We start from the raw sequence: 22743 nt of genomic DNA, 5'->3' as shown, positions 1-22743 counted from the left end.
AATTTTTTTGCCTTCAAAGGTCAGCCAGGTTTGTTTGGTATCTGCTTTCCCCATGTTAGTAATTCTATATCAACTGTGATGGTGCCGACCACGAGGTTTAAATGACTAGTTTCTTTGCGCAGAAAAGAGGCAGTGAATATATTCTCTGAAGCAGTTCTGGCCAGTTCTGGTGAATAAAAGTTCATATTACTGAAACCGGTATCAATCAGTACATTCCCAACAGGATAGGCGTTGCAGATGAGATAGGCATTGTGCGTACCTTACTACTGTCGCTCACTGATGCAGGGCATGTAGGCTGGTATGCGTTTATGCCACAATTTGTAAATCCATGGGGAAATGTTAAGAGCCTAGTGTCTCCAAGCAAATTCAGTACTGCTAGTCCAGGGGAAGACTAGGGGCTTACGTGGGGCTCTTCAGGCCGCGCGGGTCGTGCTCATTTCAGGATACACTGTGAAGGGGTGTCGGGAAGGCAAGATGTGGTGGTTGTTGCCCATATGTTGCTGTATCCGGCCAAGCAGTACAAGTGCAATTTCCCTGTCGCATTAATCACTGCAGCATTTAGGGTAGTCTGAAATGCAGCAAGGTACAACAGTTTTGCAAGTCTGTATGCTGCAAAGAGGATAGGGGGCTAGCCAAGCGAATAGGATGTAAAGAGGCAGTTGCAGTATGTAACACATTAAATGAGGTCGAAGGCATGGAGAGGTCTCGAAACGGCGATTGTAGCGAAGGGCAAATTGGCGGCTTCGGGCCGCAAGTTCTGGGGAGAATATCCTGAAGCGATTGTCAGGAGGCAGTACACTATCTTTCCCACACTAGTTTTAATGGTACCGCAGACCACGGCCGAATGATGTAGCGGCCTAGGCTCCACTCAGACGCCCCCAGCAGTCACGTAGCTCGTTTCAGCCAAGGTGATTCTGGGAGCGCCAGACTATTTGCTGCATATAAGGGTAGGTGTGTGGCTTGGCAAGGCTGTTTTCAGGCCACGTGTGTCACTGTATTGCAGGATATGGTGCACAGAGATATACGGTGTTCGCCAGGCTGGAAAACTTGTCTGTTACGTGTCATTGGAGTCACAATGTTTGTGCCGGTATGTTAGGTTCTCCAAACTGGGAGCAAGCACAACCGGTCACTGTATGTCGATATGCTGGGACAGGGAGATGATCGCATCCGAGCCTGATACAAATGGCGGCGCTGGCAAGCGTTTGGCCGTGTGCGCGGTGACAAGAGGTAACGCACAACGGGCAGCAAAGAGCAGTTGCGGGTCACCAGATCTCAGGAAGTTGGGCTCGCAGAGGGTGACAGACACATGTGGCAGTATAAACGTTTGTTCACTCACCCTCTACTTTCAATATCGACACCGACATGCAGGTGCACAGTCTAGGCAACACGTGGGCAGCATGGCGCTTGCGTACCTCGTGCTGCCGGAGATGGTTCCAAGAACGACAGGCCGTTCGTACCGCTCTGCTTGTGGAGGCACTGTTGCAGCAGATTGGGGCATCAAAATTGCTTTGCTTTCACGCCTCACAAACTCCAGGTCTTGCTGAACTACCAAGCATAGCGGCTTATATCATTGGACCTCCTAAGCAAGATAGTTGGGCGGATTAGTGGACCGAGCTGCAGGAGCCTCACGCTTGTGCGGCCTTCTTGCTCGTGCGCCACCTAGCGCCCCCCATTATCTGTTTTTTTAGATGTGACGAAATTGAAACTCAAATGGGCGTGCAGGAAGATATGAACTCTTTTGTTCTTATTAAAACTTTCTACCTCCAGGTATGGACATAGGAGGGTCAAGAGAGACCAAAATCTAGGTGGCTAGAGTTTGAGTCTGTACTCTTTGATTACGTTATTGCACAGCAGACAATAAATCTTTTATTTGTTACATGTGACTTGGTTAGGTGATACTGAGTGGGTATTACAATCTGTCATAATGCAGCCTCATTGTAGCGCTTGAACTGATTCTTAGATCGACATGTTGAGAGGGATAACCTTTCTTGGACAAAACACTGGCACTTCTCTTAGAAAACAGAGGAGTAACTAGGTGACAGAGAGTTTGATGTACAAAAACACAGGGCTTCAGAATCTCCGTCAGTCGCACCTCCGAACTACATTGGACCAACCACCACAGTGTCCACTTCTTCTTCACCAAATACACCATACGCCACCATGCCCACCCAATCTTCGCAGAAGCTGGAACAAGGTCACGGAAGACCAGCTCACCACCACCCTCAGCAAGACCCCATCCACCAAATACATCCATGGGCGCCAACACCTCAACACGCAACCTCTACCGCTGGATATCCGACTGCATCAACACACTGGCCCACCTCAAGAAACCCTCAGACAAGCAGCCCTCCAAGAAAGCCAACTGGTTCTCCTCCACCCTCAAGAGTCGAGGCAGACCTGTAGACAGCTCGAGAAAAGATGGAGAAGCAGCAAGATAAATGCAGACCACGCAGCCTTTAAATCCGCCGTCAGAGCACACCATCGCCTCAACAGACTGTAGCCATCAAGAAACACATCAACACCAATGCACACATCAGCAAAGAACTTGTTGCCATGGACAAAGAATTCGCCAAACCCAGCACAGGTACAACAGACATACCCCCATCCCAAGACCTCTGCGACAACCTCACCACCTTTTTCCACCACAGAGCGACAATGTGGCAGGCAGCAGCTTAGTGAAGTCTTCTCTTGCCAGGCTGCACACCTTCTGCTGCTTTATCCCCCTAAGGGCTTGAGGGATAACTAATTGAGCCTGAGGAAAAATAGCAAACCATTTGAGCAAGTTACTTCTGGGGCAGGATCCTGCTTAAAGACCGTGGGGCTGCATGGGTCATCCTCTTTGGGCAAGCCAGCGCTACAAAACCCTCCCTACTTCTTACCCATATTGACTTGTGTGTGTTTACTAATGCAATGCAAGTGTTGCAATGTTTTATTTTCTCTTGTTCTGTGTTGCAGATGCAGTTACAGGCGATCCAAAGAACGTCATGGCAAAATGCAACCACAAGAAAGAGCCCATAGGGGCTTCATGCCAATACCCCTGGTGTCATTACAGCTGGGACCCAGGATGAAGGCGACCGCGCCACGTTATTCCCAAGGGCAGTTGTAAGCATGGGGAACTGGGGACTTGCCTTGCAACGCTCCACCTCTGCATGAGTTCTTTTCCTGGAGTATGGGGTCCAGAAGTAGGGTGAATCCCCCCACAAGTTCAGCACCAGATGTGTATATTCTTGGTCCTCATTGGCTAATCAGGCGGGCAGCCAACTTAGGTCACATAGTCACTATCTGCCCTTGGATCGCCCGTAAGTTAACCCATTACTGTACCAAACAAACCTGCAACATAGTTTTCTCCAAACAAAACTGCTGTGGTCTCAGTCATTCACGTGTGGACTTTTTTGCATGCATTTATTCAGTGTAATTTAGTGTGTATGTGTGCCTGGCGATGGGATATCTGTGCTAGGTGGTGACTCCAGCACGACTCCCTTTGATTTAGAGCCGCAGACGAAGCGTAACCAGTTTCGAGCCCAGGCGTTGGTTCAACAATCTGTGATCCAGGGCAAATCACTTAATATCCCTGTGCCTTAAAAGAGGGGAAAATTAATCTGGCCTGGAGTAATGTAATCTGGATCTTATGTAAAGCTTTGCAATTCTGTTGGGCCCAGTCTAGCTATTTAAAATGGCAAAAAATGTTTACTACCCAACTGGGGGAAGGACCCGTTTTTCTTGCCCAATTAATGATCATGACCATGATACACTTGCTACACTGTTGTTATTAATGCGTCTCTCTCCATGAAAAAAACAAATCATTAAAAACAAAACGATGTTACAGAAACCTTCGCGACTTTAAGTAAAAAATGTAAAAACAGAGTAATCCAGCAGAGTAATCTGTGGAGGAAACTTTGCTGGAACAATTTTAATTAAAAAATAAATGGGGCTATTTTAAGAGAAGGTACCCTAGCACATTTACATTATGTTGTCATAATAGGGAGGGGCATACAAGCACATACAATGATGAGATGATTATAGAAGCAGAGGCATAGCTATCGTTAGAACAAGGGGCAGTGTATGCCAATGAAGGATGCCTTTCAGTAAAAGGGAGGAAGAGGGGCAATTTTCCTTGTTAATATAGGGTTAATATAGGGTTAGTGGCATCACTGCTACGCCACTAGCTGGAGGAGAGTGAGGCCATGAGATAAACGCACTTCACTGAAGCATTTGGAAGACACAAGTTGAAATTCTCTGCAGAAACATCTTATACAAAGCAATGCATGATTCCTTCTCCTGACCACCAGAAACCCCTAGAGTGTTTTCCGTTGTCAAATGCTGGAATTCCCTTGCAGTGCTTTTAAGTATTTCACGCCATGGAACATCTCCCCTGCAGGTAAGTATCAAATCACTCGCTATTGGAGAGCAAGTGATGACATCTGCCCCTCTCTTTGGTCACCTCATGCATCTCTTCTCGTCTAGAGTGCTACATGACTTTGTAGCTGGGTATGCGCTCTACACACATACATAACATATAAGGCTACAACCCCAATGCATAGTGCAAGTAAAGCTGTTTTGCTAACGTTACAACAGAAAGTCCCCAGCATGCAATGAGAACATCAGCAGTGAACAATACCTTACCAACTTCCTTGTTTCTGGAGTTCACGAAATCAAGCAGTGCCTCCAGGCAAGTGCTGACAGCTAGCTGCAGCAAAGGGTCCTTCTGTAATAAAGTAAAAAACATATATTTTAAAAAGTCAGACTGTCTCGTGCAATTCTTGATTTCTGGCACTTCCCTCAAGCGGGCAGAATGGCATCATAGCCTCACCACAAAACCTTCTTACTCTGCTGAGAAGGCTTGTAATGTATAGACAGTTACTTACCTTCGGTAACGCTATATCTGTAAGAGACTTATATTAGTTATGGATTCCTCATCTTAGAATTACTCTCAGGCGTCAGACTGGATCCGGAGAATTTTTCTTCAGCAGTACCCCTGCGTGTTGGTAGGTGGCGTCGGTCAAAATCCGTGTTCGGCGTTGGCGTCGTAATCGCCGGAATGACGTCGCAATATCTACTTAGACGCCGCCCTGCACGCTGACTTCCGTTCTTTACACAACATTCCACGCCAGAAGCGCAGAGCCATGCAAGACACTGACCACTGGTGCACAAAACAAGGGCCCTGAAAGGGAGTCCCTTACCCTAGAAGTCAGTTCGCAGAACAGGGAGGATGGGTGGGACGGTGAGGAAACCATAACTAATTTATGGCTCTTACAGATATATCGTTACCGAAGGTAAGTAACTTGTTCATCTGAAAGAGACAATTAGTTATGGATTTCTTAGAAAAGATACCCCAGCAATACCAACAATAGAGGTGGGTCTGTGAACTAAGTTCACACCAGAAAGTCCTGGAGAACTGAACAGCCAAAAAAACCATCTCTCCGGACTTGGCTATTAAGGCAGTAATGTTTGGTGAATGTGTACAATGAAGCCCACGTGGCTGCTTGGCAGATGTCATGAAGGGGAACTCCACGTCCCAAAGCAGTAGTGGCTGCCGTCGCCCTGGTGGAATGAGCGCGCTGCCCCACTGGAGGTTCCTTTTTCGCTAAAGAATAACAAATTTTGATGCAAAGAACGACCCATCGAGAGATGGTCCAATTTTGCACAGCCCGACCTTTCTTGCGCCCATATAGCCAACAAAGAGCTGATCATCCACCCGGAATTGTTTTGTACAATCCAGATAGAACGAAAGTGCACGTTTTGAATCCAGACAGTGGAGCCTCTCCTCCTCTTTAGAAGGATGCGGGGGCGGGAAGAAGGTGGGCAAAGTGATGGTCTGTCCTATGTGGAAAGAGGTAACCACTTTGGGAAGGAAAGAAGGCCTAGTGCGAAGGGCAACCTTGTCCGGATGAACAGCCAGGAAAGGAGGTTTGGAAGAAAGATCCTGAAGCTCACTCACCCTGCGAGCAGAAGTGATGGCAACCAAAAAGGCAGTTTTGAGTGTCAAAAGTCTTGGAGGACAGTTATGTAGCGGCTCGAAAGGAGAGCGTATGAGGTAGGTCAGAACCAGGTTCAAGTCCCACTGGGGATTACAAAAGGGATAGGAGGAACAAGTGAGTAATGCCCTAAAGGAAACGATTTACAATAGGGGACTTGAAAAGAGAAGGTTGATCTGGAAGATGAAGAAAGGCCGAAATGGCCGAAAGATAGCCCTTGAGCATGCCCAGAGCAGAGCCCTGCTGGGCCAAGGAAAGAATGTAGAGGAGAACCTCCAAAAGAGGGGCAGAAAGGGGATCCACAGCCTTTGCTGTGCACCATGACACAAATTTGCTTTATCTACAGGTGTATACGGTTTTGGTGGAGGGAAGCCTGGCTGCCAAGATAACGTTTGAGAGGAAGTTCGAAAGCTGTCAACGGTCGCTGCTCAATCTCCACGCAAGGAGGTGGAGGCTGGACAGGTTCGGGTGGGGAACCGTCCCCTGCTGCTGCGACAGAAGATCCTCCCAGAGAGGCAGTCTGATCGGAGGATTGATGGCCATGTGCAAGAGCTTGGGATACCAGATTCTTCATGACCAGTCCGGAGCCACAAGAATGCTTGAGTCCAGTCGCGCTTGATCTTCTTCAGCACTCTGGGCAGAAGTGGTATAGGCGAAAAGACATATAGAAGACCGCAACTCCACTCACAACGAAAAGTGTCACCTAGCGAGTGCTGTCTTGGAAATTCCAAATCGCAGAACTGCTGACATTGCATGTTCTCTTCGGTGGCGAATCGATCTAGCCAAGGCTCTCCCCACTGCTGACAGAGACCTTGCACCACCTCTGAGCGAAGACGCCATTCGTGATCCATCATGCACCAGCGGCTGAGTTTGTCTGCCCTGGTGTTCAGAGAACCTGACAGTTGTTGAACCACCAGGGACAAGCCCTGGTGGTTATAATATTGGGTGTGTCTGCATGAAAGTTGACGATGGAGTAACTAATTATGAACTTCTGTCATGATCCATCTGGCGATCATTATCGGTCTGTGCGACCCAAGAGTTGGAGGATCCAAAAGAAACTTCCTGCTTCTGCGAAGTCAAGGCGTGGAGAACGCACTTCGGCGGTCTCTACGATAGTGGAACTTATCATGGTTACCACTCATACCGTAACCATTTCTGACTCCAAACACAGGGAGTTGCCTTTGGATCATGCACTTTCTTGGATAGTGGAACTTATCAGGGTCACTTCTCATATTTTAAACCAGCACTGACTCCAAACACAGGGAGTTTCTTTTGGATCCTCCAACTCTTGGGTCACACAGACCGATAATGATCGCCGGATGGATCATGACAGAAATTAGTTACTCCATCATCAACTTTCATGCGGACACACCCGATATTATAAGCTTGTGGATGCGTGTGCATTTTCCAATAGAGGTCAACTATAAGCGGAATTAGAACTCGCACAACAACAGACTTTTGCTCTAACCGCCTTGAAAAAGTCTACGGGTAGACGAAACACGTGTTGGCATAGTGGCAGATTTCATGCTGGATATATGTAGTAAAAGAATAAAATCACCAAACTGAAGAACTTTTGATTTTTGTGGACTCTGTATGCTGTCAGATTGTTATAACAGACATCATTTGCTGAAGAATTGTACATGTGACATTGGACATTAAGTATCATTTGACTTATCCAATACCCTAGTGGATTGTTAACATCAAAGGGTGTGCTCATAGTGCTCTATGGTTTCAGGTTTATATACACATTTGTTTTTCTCTTGTGTAATTAGCATCTTTCGGTAGTAGGTGCAATTGAGCCAAGCTAGCACCCCAATAATAATTAGTAAGCGAAAAAAGAATTTGTTCACACTTTATTACATTACAAGGTGGTTCTTTTGTTTTTCTTGATTGTACGGTTTTTCTCATTCATTATGAACCATTACTATATTGGTCCTTTAATTCAGAGCAAATAAATATTTTTTTATGAAACAATCTTGAATTTGCAAAGAGGAACATTATGTCTCTGAAGAAAGTTGTTTTTCAAGTCAGGTGTTGGACGGAGGCCCACATGATGATATAAAAAGTGCTTCCATTAGAACTGTTAGCGCTGTATTAAGCTTCCATGATGGAGAGAGAGAGCCTTGCTGCTGGTGGAAAAGATCGAAAAGCGTAACCTCATGGACACTTTAACTAGACTGGAAAAGAAGATGGAAAATTCTGTTTCAGCAAGTATCCTAGGATAGCAGCCAGATAAATTCTGATAGACGGGCATTTGCGTCCAACTCTGGCTAGATGGAGAACATAGGGCAAATGTTATATAGAGACACAAAAACTCATTGCAAGAGTAAGCAAAGTAGAAGGAGCCCAGATTACCTGAAATAATCTTCTGGCAGGTCTAAAAATTCAAAATCAGCCAGACCATCAGTTGTGGGTACTGTTGTTGCCTGAAGAGAACTTAGCCCCTGTTCTCGAAAGACAGATAACTATCCAGTTTAAACTGCATCAGTGTTCCCATTGGCATTTTCTATGGCTCTGAGAAACAAGCATTCTTTGGCTGAAGTACTCGGTATTAGGATCATCACTCACGATTCTCACGTTATTTTCCGCGTCTCTGGGATCATCTGAATTGGAGGAAAGGTGTACATATATTTTCCAAATCAGTTTATAAAAAGGCCATCTACATGAGACCCCAGGCATCACTGTGAGTAAAAACAAAAACGTTTATATCAGTTGCAAAAAGATTCCACTGTAAGGATCTTGAGCACTGACATATAAGGGACAGTTTTTTCTTAATCTCTCATTCGTGATTGAAGGATTGTTGTCTGCTCAGGGCACTCATACAGGCATTGTACATCCCTGGCATATTTGGCTGAAATGTACACATTCAATTTGAGGGCCCAGTAACTTAGGGCATCATTAGAATGGCGGGCTGACTTTGTCCGCCCGCCATCCTGACGGAAAACGGGACCGCCTGCGGCAGTCCCATGGGGGAGATTAGGATGTGCCCGCCACACTGGCAGGCGCATCACGCATTTTCAACATTGCAGCGGGCGGTGCTTTCAGCAGCACCTGCCGCAATGGTAAAAATGCATGTTGTGCATTTGAATGCACAAAGTGGCAGGCACTGCGTGGTGCCTGCCACATTGTGCATGCAAATGCAGGGGGTACCATAGGTACCCCCCATGTGCACCCCCACCCCCCAACTCCACATGCCTTTCCATGGCAGCAACGCCGCCACAGAAAGGCTGCTCTCCGCGTGCATACTAAAATGGATGAAAGTGTCTAGCAGACACCGCCACCATATAAAACCTCGTCGACCGGGCGTAAAAGCGGCAGACGGTCTTCCCGTCTGCCACGGTACCCCCCGCCATACTGATATGGCGGGGGGTAATTGGCATGCGGGCGGTGTAGTATGGTGGGCGGATCCGCCCGACATACTAATAGACCCCTTAGTGTCAAGAAGGGGTCTTTTGGGCAATGCTTCAGGTGGCGCCTTTGTTCAATGAAAAGCTCCTCTTCTTGCCAGAGGCTTTGCCAGACACCAGGGTGGAACAGGAAGTCTAGGAATGGTCCAGAAAATAATTCAGCAAGAAGGGAAAATACTGGAGACCAGAAAAACCCTTGTGTCTGCCCAGGCCAAGTAGCGAGCCAATGAGAAGTCCACCAGGCGGAATAATCCGGGATCTCCGGTGCCCCAGAGGGTGAGAATCACCTGGTGGACTGCCCCTAGTACCAGGGCCATTTTCTTCTCCAGGGTAGAGTGAAGCGGATATGTCTGGGGATTGGGAAGTCCCAGAATGGTGTAGGCTGAGAACCTTGGAATTGAGGTATCAAAGGCTTGGTCTATATCACTAAGCATACACTCCCAGTAGCTCCCAGTCGCTGGCTAGTTTCAGACAATGCCATAGAAAGTGTAGTAACATGCTTGTACCCCCACAGCCCCTCTAGCACTCCTTCGAGCGTTCATGGTTCCAAGCCTGGAGCCGTGCTTGAGTCAGGTACCATAAGGACACTATCTTGTATCCCATTTCAGTGCTTGTCTGGTTGTGGGCTGTATGCCAGGCTCTGTAATACATGTCTTCCCAATCGGTGTCAGAAAGTGCACTACCGAGCTGAGCCTCCCATCTAATTTGTCACGCAGACTTAGCGGGTGACACCCCCTGACCCAGTAAGGTGTAAAGCTCAGTGATGTAGTGCTTATCGTCTTTTTAAGGAGTGCCCATTTTTAGAACTGCGTGAGTGGCCTTTGTTGGCTACCCCATCCTATACACGAAAAATAGAACTAGTCACCAATGAGGAGTAGTCCCCCCACACCCTATGGTTCCGGGGTAGCTAGGGTTCTTTCCATATATGGGAGCCTGAACTTCATCCGATTCAGTCCGATCCAATGGAAGCGGAAGTGACGAGCGGCCGAGATGCTGGGTGACAGTGGCGTAACAAAACTTGAGGGGCCCCCCTGCAAAGTACATGGAGACGGTCCCCACGCTCCAGACCCAGTCAGAAGCTCGCAGGCCAGGGGTCCGTCACCCATGCACAGTGATGGAGGGGGCCCCGTAGAGGTCAGGGTCACCCCCACAAAGTGGAAGCTGCTGGGGTTACTGCTATGCCACTGTTTCACATCCAATGAAAACACAGAGCAGTGCAGTGATAACCTGCTTTGTTGTGGAAATGTGCACTGGAAATGTAGGGGAGAGGTGGACTCTGGTGAAAGGCACTACTGGAGTGAAAATCATCAGGAATGCAGTTTGTAAAAGGAAACTGCATGGCTACCACCTCACAGTTATTTGATTTGTGAACAGAAGTGCATTCCTGCTGATTTTTTGCTCACTGCAAGCCTTCTGTTTGGGCTCAAGCATCCAAGCCATCTACCTCCTCTCCCCATGTGTGGAACAAAATAAAGGGAACCTGAATACATAGGGAGAGCACTGCAGAAGGAGTATTCTAGGCCAGATTTTTAAAAAAAGCATGGGCAATGCCAATAGGGCTCACTTTTGGGACCTATCAGCTTTGGCAATGATTTTCAGCTGTGTGCAGCACGGCTAAAGAACTAAAAAAAGCCTTTGACATGGCCCACCAGTCATCATTTTGAAGGCATGTGCATCACGCACAACATGCCTTCAAAATGATGTGAGAGCTGTATTTTTCTTTTTGTAGTTACTGATCTAAGTTGGATCAGTAACTAAAATGAAACAAAAAAACGGCTAAGCTTTTTTTAAGCAGACGGAGAAGAGCAACATGGGAGGGTTGAACCAAGGAGGGCAGAACGAATCCAGAGGGCGGGTGAGGGGAAGCAGGTGACACAAAAAGCAAAGTGGAGCACAGGGGAGGAACATACAGGTGAAAGATAGCAACCTGAAGTGGGCAGGAGAGAAGTACATGGACTAGAAAGCAAGGGGGAGGTACATGAGGTTGAACGCAACATGGGGGTGGGGGTGGACAGAAGCACATGGAGCCTGAGAGCAACACAGAATTCTGAGGGAACCAGCTGAAAAACACATGCACTGCCATTACGTGCTGAACCTAAAAGGAAAAAGTATTACACTAAAAGCAAGCAGTGGATGCTTAGAAGCCAACCAACCAAAAGAGATGGAAAAGAGGCTAGGCTGCACGGGAGGGACAAACACAAAACTGACAAACTGAGACACAAACAAGAAGCAGGCAAATGAGAGTGACAGTAAAGCCAACCAATGGTAAGCAACAGGTGGACTCCAAGCCCCTGCATGTTCTTGGTAGGCCCACAGAAAGTCTCATAACAGGCAGCGCATGCACTGTCTAGGAGGCAAGACCTAAGAGTCTGCTTTTTTCTGGTCGAATGGTGTGAGGGGAAGTTGCAAATGGATAAACAATTTTTACTTAGATGGGAGGGGAACATGGCTTAATATATTCAAAGACCACTGCATGACATTCTATTCGAGCCAGGCACAACACAGTCCTTCATATGTTACTTGCCAGGCAATGCTGCGCTGCAGACCCGGTGAAATGGATTGAAATAACAACATGCCATTTATATTGGGCTTACAGCGATATTAGCGAAATGTATTGTTTTTGATTGTGTTTTCTTTTACAATACTCTCTTCCACATCACTAGCTATCATCCCAAAGCACTGAACAGTGGTAGAGAAGATAGACACAACAGTGTGATGATCGGCGTTTCAGCACATGGTTCAATTAAATGAAAGATAATAATTTTATGAACTGCGGTAGAGTGAATGTAAGAGGTTTAGAGCCTGTGAGTTATCTCAGCAGCTGGCGCTCAAGCTGCTCAGCTACTGCACCTGCACCGTGGCGCTTCACAAGTAATTATTGAGAGTTTATACTGCGATACACCCACTGCCGTCTGATTACACGTCTGCGGGAGGGCTGTTGGACAGCGCTGCTGGCTTCCTCCACAGACCCACAGGACACAATCTAACTGTTGGCTCACATTTTCTGAAGTGTTTGCTTCCTCAGAATGACACGTATTTAAAGCATAACACAGGCGGGCGTGAGGGTGACACATCTCCCACATGTTCATTGCACGCCTCCTGGTATTAGATTCCACTGTGGACTAGTACGATTCAAATTCAAAATCAAATGATCTTTATTCGGATATATTTAGAAACATCCATAAAAGTACATATAAATCACAACATTCATCCTATAAACAATAGGAACTACATCAAATAGCTATAATATGTGCAAAAAGGGCCAATAATGGTGCAAATATGCAATGTGCAAATAATACAAAGATAATTCAGGCTTAACGAACCATGTTCATTTTGCTCGACAACAGACAGCAGCGGTTAAAAGAAAAATAGCTCTTAATAATTACATCCATTAAGATATATATAAAACACGATAATCATCCAAATCAACAATAAAAACAGACAATATTAATCATAACATTATGTAGAGAAATACCCATTGTGCAAAGATGCAATGTGCAAATAATGCAACCTATCAGGCCATATTCGTTAAAATGTGCGAACACCCATTGTGCAAAAATGCAATGTGCAAATAATGCAAAATAGTAATGCAACCTGTCAGGCCATGTTCATTGAAGTGCGGGAACGGACAGCAGTTTGGAGAAAACGACTAACTCTAAAGATTACATCGTCCGAGCTTAACATCAGTAGATCTCTAAAAGCTGCGTTAAAATCCGTCAAAGCACTGACTATAAAATAGGGAATTAGGAAGTGTTTGGTATATTTTACATAAAAACCACAAAACAATGTAAAATGTAGCAGACTTTGTTTTCCACCTTGTTTACAGGGGCAGCTTAAATTTCCCAAATTATGGATATAGCCTAAGGGGAAACAGAGTAAATTTACCACACTTCCATCCCTGAACCGAAACAACAAGCTCCTATTCCATCTACCCAGTTTCTTACGCAAGTAACCGTGGGGCATATTATGTGGCCTACCACATGGTTCTTGAATGGGGATGTACCTGAGGATGGCTGGCTTTGCAAATTCACTGTTTTCTCTATTTGCTCGGTACAGGTCATATAAAGCCCTTTTTACTATATTCTTATGCGAGCAGTCTATTGTTTGAGAAAAGGTGCCCCATTTCCACGCTTACTAAACTCTTCTGTACCGCCTTGAGCCAAGGAATATAATTGGCCCGCTCACTTTTTAGGCAGTCTGTAATAATATCACGAGTCAAGGAGGCAGCAGGGTTACGCCAAATTTTTAACCAAAACAAAGCGGGTCTTGATTTTATAAAATCCTCTATATAAGGGAGATTCAATTCTCTATGGCACACATAGGAGGGGGCCGAGATGACCCCCCCCCCCCCAAAACCTTCCTGCAGAATTTGTTCTCTTCCGTCTGGATATTAGTGCAATTCGAATATCCCCACACCTCAGCACCATAAGTTCCTGTAGGTAGGCACTGGGTCTTATAAATTTGTAAGAGTGGTAGAATGACCTCAGCATGCTTCAGTTGACGGAGAGTAATTATAGAGTTAATAGCTTTACCCAATTTATTCCTCCCTCTGGCAACATGAGGTTGCCAGGATCCAAAATCAGAAAACAACAGGCCTAAATAAGGAAAAGTGCAAGTGCTATTTAAGACATTATTCCCTGACATAATATGGCGAATTTTGTGTTTCCTCGGGCCGCAGGACATTATGTAGGATTTTTTAAAATTTGTGCATAAGTCGAGATCGGCCATATAAGAGACGAAGCCTGAGATTAAAGTGCGCAGTGCATTGGGTGTTCGGCCCATAAGAACCGCGTTGTCCGCATAAAGAAGTGCAGGAAGAGGATTACCATTGACGAGCGGGACGTCGGTAGTTAATTTGCCCAAAGATGTGCTTAATTCATTTATATATAAAATAAAAAGCAGGGGGGGCCAGGACACAACCTTGTCTTACCCCCCTGCCAATTAAAATCTCACCCGAAACCTCACCATCATTGTTTATTCGAACACGAGCTTTTAAATCACTATGTAAGTGGGCCAAAAAATGGACCAAAGGTTCGTCTAAGCCGTATCTCAGCAGAACTGTCCATAAACGGGAACGGTTAACAAAATCAAAAGCAGAACTTAAATCCATAAAACCTAGATAGAGTGGGGATTTTTTAGCTACGGTGTATTTAGCTAATACTAAGTTTAGGTTTAAGCATTGCTCCACCGTCCCAACGTTACTTATAAAGCCTAACTGGCATGGATGTAAAATCGTGTTTTCTTCAGCCCAATTACTGATCTTATTAAAAATGACCTTGCCCAAAATCTTCAGTGTGTTATTGATTAATGATATTGGGCGATAGCTACCAGGGTCAAGTCTACTACCTTTTTTAAAGATAGGTACAATAGTGCTGTTGGACCAGGAATCAGGCAGTGAGGTATTTGATAGATTATTAAAAACATTGCACTCTAGGGGTGACCAAAAGTCAGGCTCTGATTTAATTAAGTCAATACATAATCCATCAGGGCCCGGGGCTTTGTTCCCTGCGCTTTGAAAAATTGCATCCTCCACCTCCGTTATAGAAATATTCGGTAACTTTAGGGGCTGAGGATTTGCCATAAGTGGGGTCGGTGCCATATAAATATTTGAGAAGTGCTCCACCCACACATCCCCTAATATGCTACAATTTATGAGGGTGATGTTAGAACCGATCGATCTCAAGTTCTTAACCTCGCTCCAAAACCCAGCAACATCCTTCGTTGCTGCTGTACGTACAAGGGATTCCCAATGGGTTTTTAGAAGCTCTTCAGATCGTGATTTTAAGGTACACTTGTATCTAGACCTCAGAGTCCTCACCAGTAACTGATCTGGTGGATCAGCTTTAAGGGCAGCTCTTAATTCCCTATTTGCTTTGGAGCATAAGTTATCAAACCATCTTGGGTTTTTATTGATGTTGTTTGAAGCTGGCTTAGATATCTCCTTTTTTATGGTCTTACACAGCCCCGTGAATGCTTCCACAATAGCGTGTCCGGGGCTATCGGAGGATAGACAGGTAGATACTAATAAAGGATGAGATTTTATGATACGAGCTAACACCCCCTTATTATCAATCCCCTTCCAGACCACCCTAAGTTTGTCTGTCGACACAGCTAAATTTTTTGCCCCTATTTCTCTCCGTTTCGTCATTTTATTGATAAATTTAAAACAGGATAAAATCGGATAGTGGTCACTATATACAGTCCTAACAACTGTGGCCTCTAATAAAAGATCAACGAGCGGGGAGGTTATAAATACGTAATCAATTGTAGACGCACTCCCACGCCCGACATAAGTAGCCACGGGACATTTATTTGCAGCAGTGTTTATCTTTTCCATAACATTAGCTAGGTCCCATGTGGCCAAGTGGTTAAACAGTTCTTCACCTCTTTTACAGGGAGGGGTTTGACGGTAAATGTGTGCATTAAAGTCTCCTCCTAAACATATCCCGTCAAATTTACCATACTTTTGACCATCCGTAATATCATCAATAAAATCAAACAACTTTATAAAATTCATATTAGGATGTGTTTTTAAATCATTGTTATAAAAATTAATTAAACATAATCTTATTCTGCTGATGTAAAGCAATGCCTGAAAACTCATATCATTTGTTTCCAACGGTTCAATTTTAACATCTGCCCTAATTTTAGCCCAGATGGATAGTCCCCCACTGGGTCTACCCATAGCCGGGGTTGGTACAATTTGATTAAGACAGCTGTATCCATCAAAAAGTAGAGGGCTAGTGCACCAAGTTTCTTGAAACATCAAGATGTCAAAATTAGAGACCCAGTCCACCCAGTCCCTAATTGTTACTTTCGCATTGAGGCCTGCAATATTCCAACTCAAGATTGTCAAATTGTGGTTAGATATTGACGAAGTAGTGACATGAATGTTGACTTTGGGGTGGGATAACAGTGTGGGCACCTTGGTGTCATTAGAGGTCTCTAAGGTGGGGTGGATAGTTAATTCCCCCGCTATGCCAGGTGTATTGAAATGATTCCTGGTTACTGGATCTGAGAGAATAGGTGATGGTCAGTCCAAGGTGCCCAAATCGGACAATGCGCTAAACCTATTATACAGAGGAAAAGGTGGTAAGGCAGGGCTGGGTGGTCTGTAATGGGGTCTATAAAAGTAGCCCAATGGCAAAGAGGTTATGACAGTAGGAGGGGAAAAGTGCGTGTTAAAACTGCCAAGAATAAATTTAACTGTGGAGGGATTTCTAAAATTAATAACAATGCAATCTCCTTCTATGTTCTTAGATAATGGCCCAACCCAGCTCACCCGTCGAACGGACAAGATTTCTCTCGAAATGTTAGGACCTACTCCTTTATGTTTAGATAGCCAATCTATACACTTGTTGTTTAACTGGATCCATGACTCGCTCTGTCCATCCCTTAACTGAAGTACGCCTGCCAGGATTATAACATAAGGGCAGGCGTCGGGGGAGTACGAGTCAGTGCACTTGGTGCGGGGACGGGGACAGCACACGCCACACACAGACAGTGTACGCCGAGTTTACAACCATGAATGATACAGACCCCCGCCCCCACCACCCTCACCCGCAAATCTGACATTCTAAACCTGTGACACTCATAGTACGCCCGCAGGCCGCCAGCAACCCGGCAGGCCGTCATTGGCGGCCCACGGACCTTGCCTTGCAGTTTTTATGGCCGGCAGTAGACACAGAAGATGGCCACAGGAGCATAGTAGTGAATACGTATTAAATAGGTATTCACTATGTATGCTCCTGCGGCCATCTTCTGTGTTTACTGCCGGCCTCTGTGACGTCAGGGCATCTTCGGAAAGCTTACCAAAAGGCCCTTTAAAAGTCAACTGTAAGCGCTTTCACAGCTGACTTTTAAAAGGGTGTTTTGGAAAGCTTCCTGTTTGGACAGAGACAGATAGAGGCAAAGATAGAGGCAGAGAGACAGATAGAGGCAGAGAGACAGATAGAAACACAGAGACAGGTAGAGACAGGGACAGATAGAGACCGAGATATATACTGACAGAGAGAGACAGAGACAAGGAAAGACAGAGACAGGGACAGATAGAGACAGAGACAGATAGAGACAGGGACAGACAGAGACAGATAGAGTCAGAGACAGATAGAGGCAGAGATAGAGACAGAGACAGATAGAGACAGAGACAGGGACAGACAGAAGCAGAGACAGATAGAGAGGCAGGCAGAGAGACACACAGAGAGACAGATAGAGACAGAGCTAGAGGTAGAGACAGATAGAGGCAGAGACAGATAGAGGCAGAGACAGACAGAGATAGAGACAGAGACAGGGACAGACAGAGACAGGGATGGGCAGAGACAGATAGAGGCAGAGACAGGGACAGACAGATAGAGGCAGAGACAGACAAAATAGACACAGACAGAGAGATGGAGACGGAGACGGAGACGGAGAGGGAGACGGAGAGGGAGACGGAGGGAGACAGAGGGAGACAGAGGGAGATAGAGGGAGAGAGGGAGACAGAGACAGAGGGAGGGAGACAGAGGGAGTGGGACAGAAGGAGACAGAGAGAGGGAAACAGGGAGACAGAAGGAGACAGACTGAGGGAGACAGGCAGTGGGAGACAGACAGAGGAAGACAGACAGAGGGAGACAGACAGAGGGAGGAGGGAGACAGACAGAGGGAGGAGGGAGACAGACAGAGGAAGACAGAGGGAGGGAGACAGAGGGAGGGAGACAGAGAGAGGGAGACAGAGGGAGGGAGACAGAGAGAAAGAGGGAGGGAGACAGAGAGAGATAGAGACAGACAGAGAGAGAGACAGAGAGAGAGAGACAGACAGACAGACACAGACACAGATATGTGCATATGCCGGGTCTGGTGGCACAGTGGACTAATGCGTCCGCTGCAGGGGCCGGTGCTCAACGTCATGGTCACCTCCCCCACTGACCCCGCCCCCACCAGTGCGGCCCTTGGCCACAAACCACACTATAAATTTGCCCCCCGAGAGAAAGTTTGTGAGTACCCATGTTCTAAACCCTCCCAAAACACACAGGGCTCTAGTGTCGGAAGCTCCGCGTATTTCTCACTCGTGGCTGCAGTTGTGTCAAATACCATATAATAAGAAATACGTCTGCAGTAGTAGAAATACCTAGGAGCATGCCTGTAGTAGAAATACCTAGGAGCATGCCTCTATCTTTCTAGCGCTCGGCGAGATTCCCCCAATTCCACCAGCCAGCTTCAGGCCTCAAACGATGATACAGAGGAACCAGGCTCCCCCTTTCACCTTCCATAACTAACTAGGTCTATCGCCTCTCACAGGAGCACTCAGTCTCTCGTGCCAACCCATGGCCCTGTCCTGCTCTGTTGACCTGACCCCTCGCCATCAGATAGAAAACATAAACGCCAGTTGTGCCACTCCAATGTCAGCACGGCCTACACAGCTCTTCCTCCTTTCAAGGTCGATGACTCGAGTACCAGTAAATCGGGCAACAGAAATGAAAGCCTTAAAATCGGCAGATGCTCTCAACGTCAGTTATCAAATCCGCTCTGCTGAGCGCGTGACAAACTTTAATCACACCTAAAATAGGTGAATAGTGCAGCGCTAGTGTACAGCGCTGAAGTGCATCCATTCAATAAAATAATAGCTGAGAGGCACTGGTGCTGTGTCAGAACCGGGTTCAGTATCACGGTCCTTCTGATAAGGGTCCCTATTGCACCAGATTAAGTGCAGCAGCGATGACAGGAAGCTCCGGCAGCGCCAAATAGCCTTACAAAAGTGCCGGTGGCAAGAGCTGGTACTGGAAATACGAGATAAGGTAACCTCACCAATGGTGGCAGGTGTGGATGCGGCAACCGTCTCACACCATCAAAGTGAAGATACCAAAGCCCAAATATCTATGTATCTCATGCCTCACTCCACCAGGAAAGGCCCACCTGACATGGTGCAGAAACCAGTGTTTTATACCCCGAGTACTACTTTATACTTGTAAGTTTTAATTAACTGTACAATAAAATTATCTTATCTTTATACTGTCTGATATGTTGATGATGTTTACATGGTTATTACGCACCAAGAGTAATACACGAATAACCAAATAAAATAGAAGTTTTTAGATATCTTCATTGGCATTTATAATAAACGTTACAAACAATCAGGGTATATTCAGTTTTCAAATATTATAGAGCTGCAAGGCAACATGCACAACAGTCCATAATCTATTTACATTATAGCTAGAGTCAGATCTGCATCTGTTATCTCCGAGGCCTTTCTCCTATGCATGTGCCTCAACATTGTGAATCCCACGCATAACTACTGTGGTCTCTGTCTCCGAACTTATCAGCTACCCTTTATCTACCAACCCCCCCTCCCTCCCCCCAACTAAACTCCCCCACCCCCCTCCATGTCTGTTGTATGCTCCTAAGTCATATGACTCTGTCAGTTAGCCTCCTGTCACTAGTCTAATCACTGCCCGGTTTGACCCTGCGGCCCCATCCCATCAAAATAAAATAGAAGTTGAACATTTATTTACAAAGGAGGTGGAACATATCATGACGCCATCATCGTCGCTGTCCTTGTAAACGAGTCACTGCAGACCCAGGAAGGGGGTGCGGCCTGAAGCAAGAACAGCCCCTTCCATATCTTTCAACTTAAAGAAGAGAACACAATTCAAGCCATCCAATATGTTGGAATCCATAATTCGAGGAATTCTGTATTTCCCCTGAAATATGGAAATTTTGAATTACAAGATTCCCAGTGAGAGAGAGAGAGAGAGAGAGAGAGGGGGGGGGCTACCTTTTGGGGCAAACCTGACACACAAACAGACCTCCTAACTGTACTCTCTGCAGTTAAAGAACACCCACCTCTGAAAGTCAAATCGAATGTATGAATTTGAGAAAACTCTAAAGGAAAATGTACATTAGTAAATGTGGCAAATTTAGAGTAACAGAGCACATCTGAAATTCAAACCATTCGTCAAGAAAAAGGGGCAGTGAAGGAACGACACTCTTTGTTAAGAACTGTCCAAAATGCAGAACCTGCTTGGAAAGCACTGGTGGCCTGTCCAGCTGCACTGCTTCGTCCTCTCTGCCAGCAGTGAATCTGGATACCAGGCCTCAAACGTCAATAATCCATGTTCTAAAGCGACACCACTCCCCGTCCCACCGCCACTCCCCCAACCATGAGGCCAGCTCTCTCTCCCCTTGTCACCTCCTCTCGTGTCAGCTTCCGACGGCCGTAAATTGGACTCTTAGAGACGGGCTATAGAACAGTGTCAGGAAGTCACGAGATCTTGGCAGAAACTCTATGTGCAAACTGATTTTTACTACGAAACCACGCTTTAATGCATGGCTGAATTTCTTTACCATGTGCAGCAAATTGGCTCTGATGAAGTCTCTGTAACCCTCTGATGGTCCCCTCCCCCATCCTTGTCCCGGCTGGGCTCTGACTGAAGAGAAACAATGTAACTTGTTACTTTGTTTCTCTTCAGTCCTGGGTCAACCCGAGAAGCTCAGAGCAGGCTGCACACTGCAGCTGCTTTAGAGCAAGCCTCTCTACCGAAGAACTGAGGGGCCCCCTTCACCCACCAAAGATGGGGTCCCTCCCGCACCACGGGGGCTGCAAGGGTGTATGTTACGCCCCTGCTGGGGGAGCGAGGGACGCTGGTGGCAGCTACGGAGTCACGGAATTACAAAGGCCAGAATCCATCCGGGCGCCCAGAACCGCCGTGCGCCGCATTAACGCGCACAGGCTGAGTGCGCAGTAACCAGGCATTTGAGCATCTTTGCGGGGGGGGGGGGGGGGGGACGAGGTTAGTGCCGTGGTACCTCCCGTTGTGTGGAGGCCAGTGCAGTTTGTGCAACGGAGACAACCGCCCCACCCCTCTCCTGAGCTCCTGAGTCCGCACTGCATTCTGCTCCCCTTTGCTTCATAGTACCCCCAGGGGCACCCCGCTGTCCCCCCTCCCCCATAATAGGTTACCCAAATGACACACACAAGACAGTTGGTGTTGGGTAACAATGCTGCAGGTTTATTACATAATTCCAGTATATGTAATGGGTGGGTTATCTTACGGGCGATCCAAGGGCAGGCAACCAACTGGGTCGCCTGCCCGCCTGATGAGCCGGGCAGCGCGGGAGCGATGCCCGCCGTTGCTGCCCTCCAGGTGATTCTTTCTACGATCACGTGCCGTTGGTAATTCTACTCACGCCCCCCCCTCTCGGGGCGGAGCGTCGCATAGCAAGCCCCCGGTTGTTAAGGCCCACAACCGCCCGCAGGACTAGCGGGGCGCCGACACGGCTTCCGGGACCTCGCTTGAGGCTCCTCGGTTTTGGCTCAGGCACCCCCTATGGTGCCGTGCAGAGGTACCCTTTGTACCGGCCTGCTTCCAGATCGCCCTGTAACTCCGCCTGCAACGAAAAAAGAAAACATTACAACGCTCAGAAAACCCCCCCCACCCAACGCCTACGCCGGGTAAGCGGTAGGGAGGGAAATGGCGAAGCGGGCGACAAAGAGGTCGCCAGGAGGGTGGGGGAAGGCTAAATAGCCTCCCCCTCACACCAGGGCCAGGAAGTGACACGCATTGCGCGTCACTTCTGGCCAGCCCGAGGAGGGGAGCTCTGGTCTGCGTCCCCGCCTCCCCCCCAGTGGGAGGGGGTGGGGAGGGGTGACCGAGGCCCCGGGGGCACTAAGGCGCCGACCGCCGATTGGCCCCCTGCGGGGGCCACGGTCAGCGGCATTTACCCCCATGTCCTCGGGCTCCTGCTTTGGGGGAAGAGATTGCGCATCTGGTCATAGCTGGAGTAGCGGGAAGCAAGACCAGCAATAAAATCAGCCACAAGGCAGCAATGAACGTAGCCTATAAAACAACATGGAACTTAAAGGAAGGACATTAAAAGGAGGTGACAAGGGCAATAGGATTAACAAAGGCAGGACAGGGCAGTGTGAAGTGGCAAAGGGAAGATGGGGGGTCACGGTTCAACCTCCCTCCCCCCTTCTTCAGCTAAACCAGATTCAGTCCCAGCCCAAACCCTTGGGAAAGAAGCAGTTCAAACCAGCCAACACCTGATGTCGTGAGTGCGGCACCCGCTACTCGGCGGCCGCGGAGAGCAGCACCAGGAGGACCGTGGAGGCAGCACGAAATTAGCTAGGGTGCAGCCTGTGGTACACTTAGTGGCCATACTCACCATCGCTTCTACCCAGCCTGGCAGTTTGTCACACCAGGAAAAAAACGGTTCAAACCGAAAGGTGGCATAGCGGTCATCAGAAGGACATCAAAAGACACCATTATAAGCCTGGGGTTTCCCCAGGTAGGGGAGTAGTCCGGGACTCCAGCCGAGCGCGCGGCGGGGGTGCAGCGCGTGGTGCAAACCCACTGGAACTCCAGCCACTCAACCAATCAAATCAT

General features: G+C 47.2%; 1 protein-coding gene across 1 annotated transcript in view; it reads right to left on the bottom strand.

Moving 5' to 3' along the window:
• Nucleotides 1-22743, bottom strand: part of MEI1 (meiotic double-stranded break formation protein 1) — a 2222673-nt gene that overhangs the window by 341408 nt on the left and 1858522 nt on the right. Inside the window, exon 27 of the mRNA XM_085599901.1 lies at nucleotides 4624-4705. Within this exon, the coding sequence (XP_085456027.1) occupies nucleotides 4624-4705 (82 nt within the window). The remainder of the gene's footprint in view (nucleotides 1-4623; nucleotides 4706-22743) is intronic.

The sequence above is a fragment of the Triturus cristatus genome, chromosome 4_2 (assembly GCF_964204655.1).
Source record: "Triturus cristatus chromosome 4_2, aTriCri1.1, whole genome shotgun sequence".
In the NCBI taxonomy this organism is placed as follows: domain Eukaryota; kingdom Metazoa; phylum Chordata; class Amphibia; order Caudata; family Salamandridae; genus Triturus; species Triturus cristatus.
Note: the sequence above shows the minus strand (reverse complement) of the source record. Positions and strands in the feature narration are given on the sequence as shown.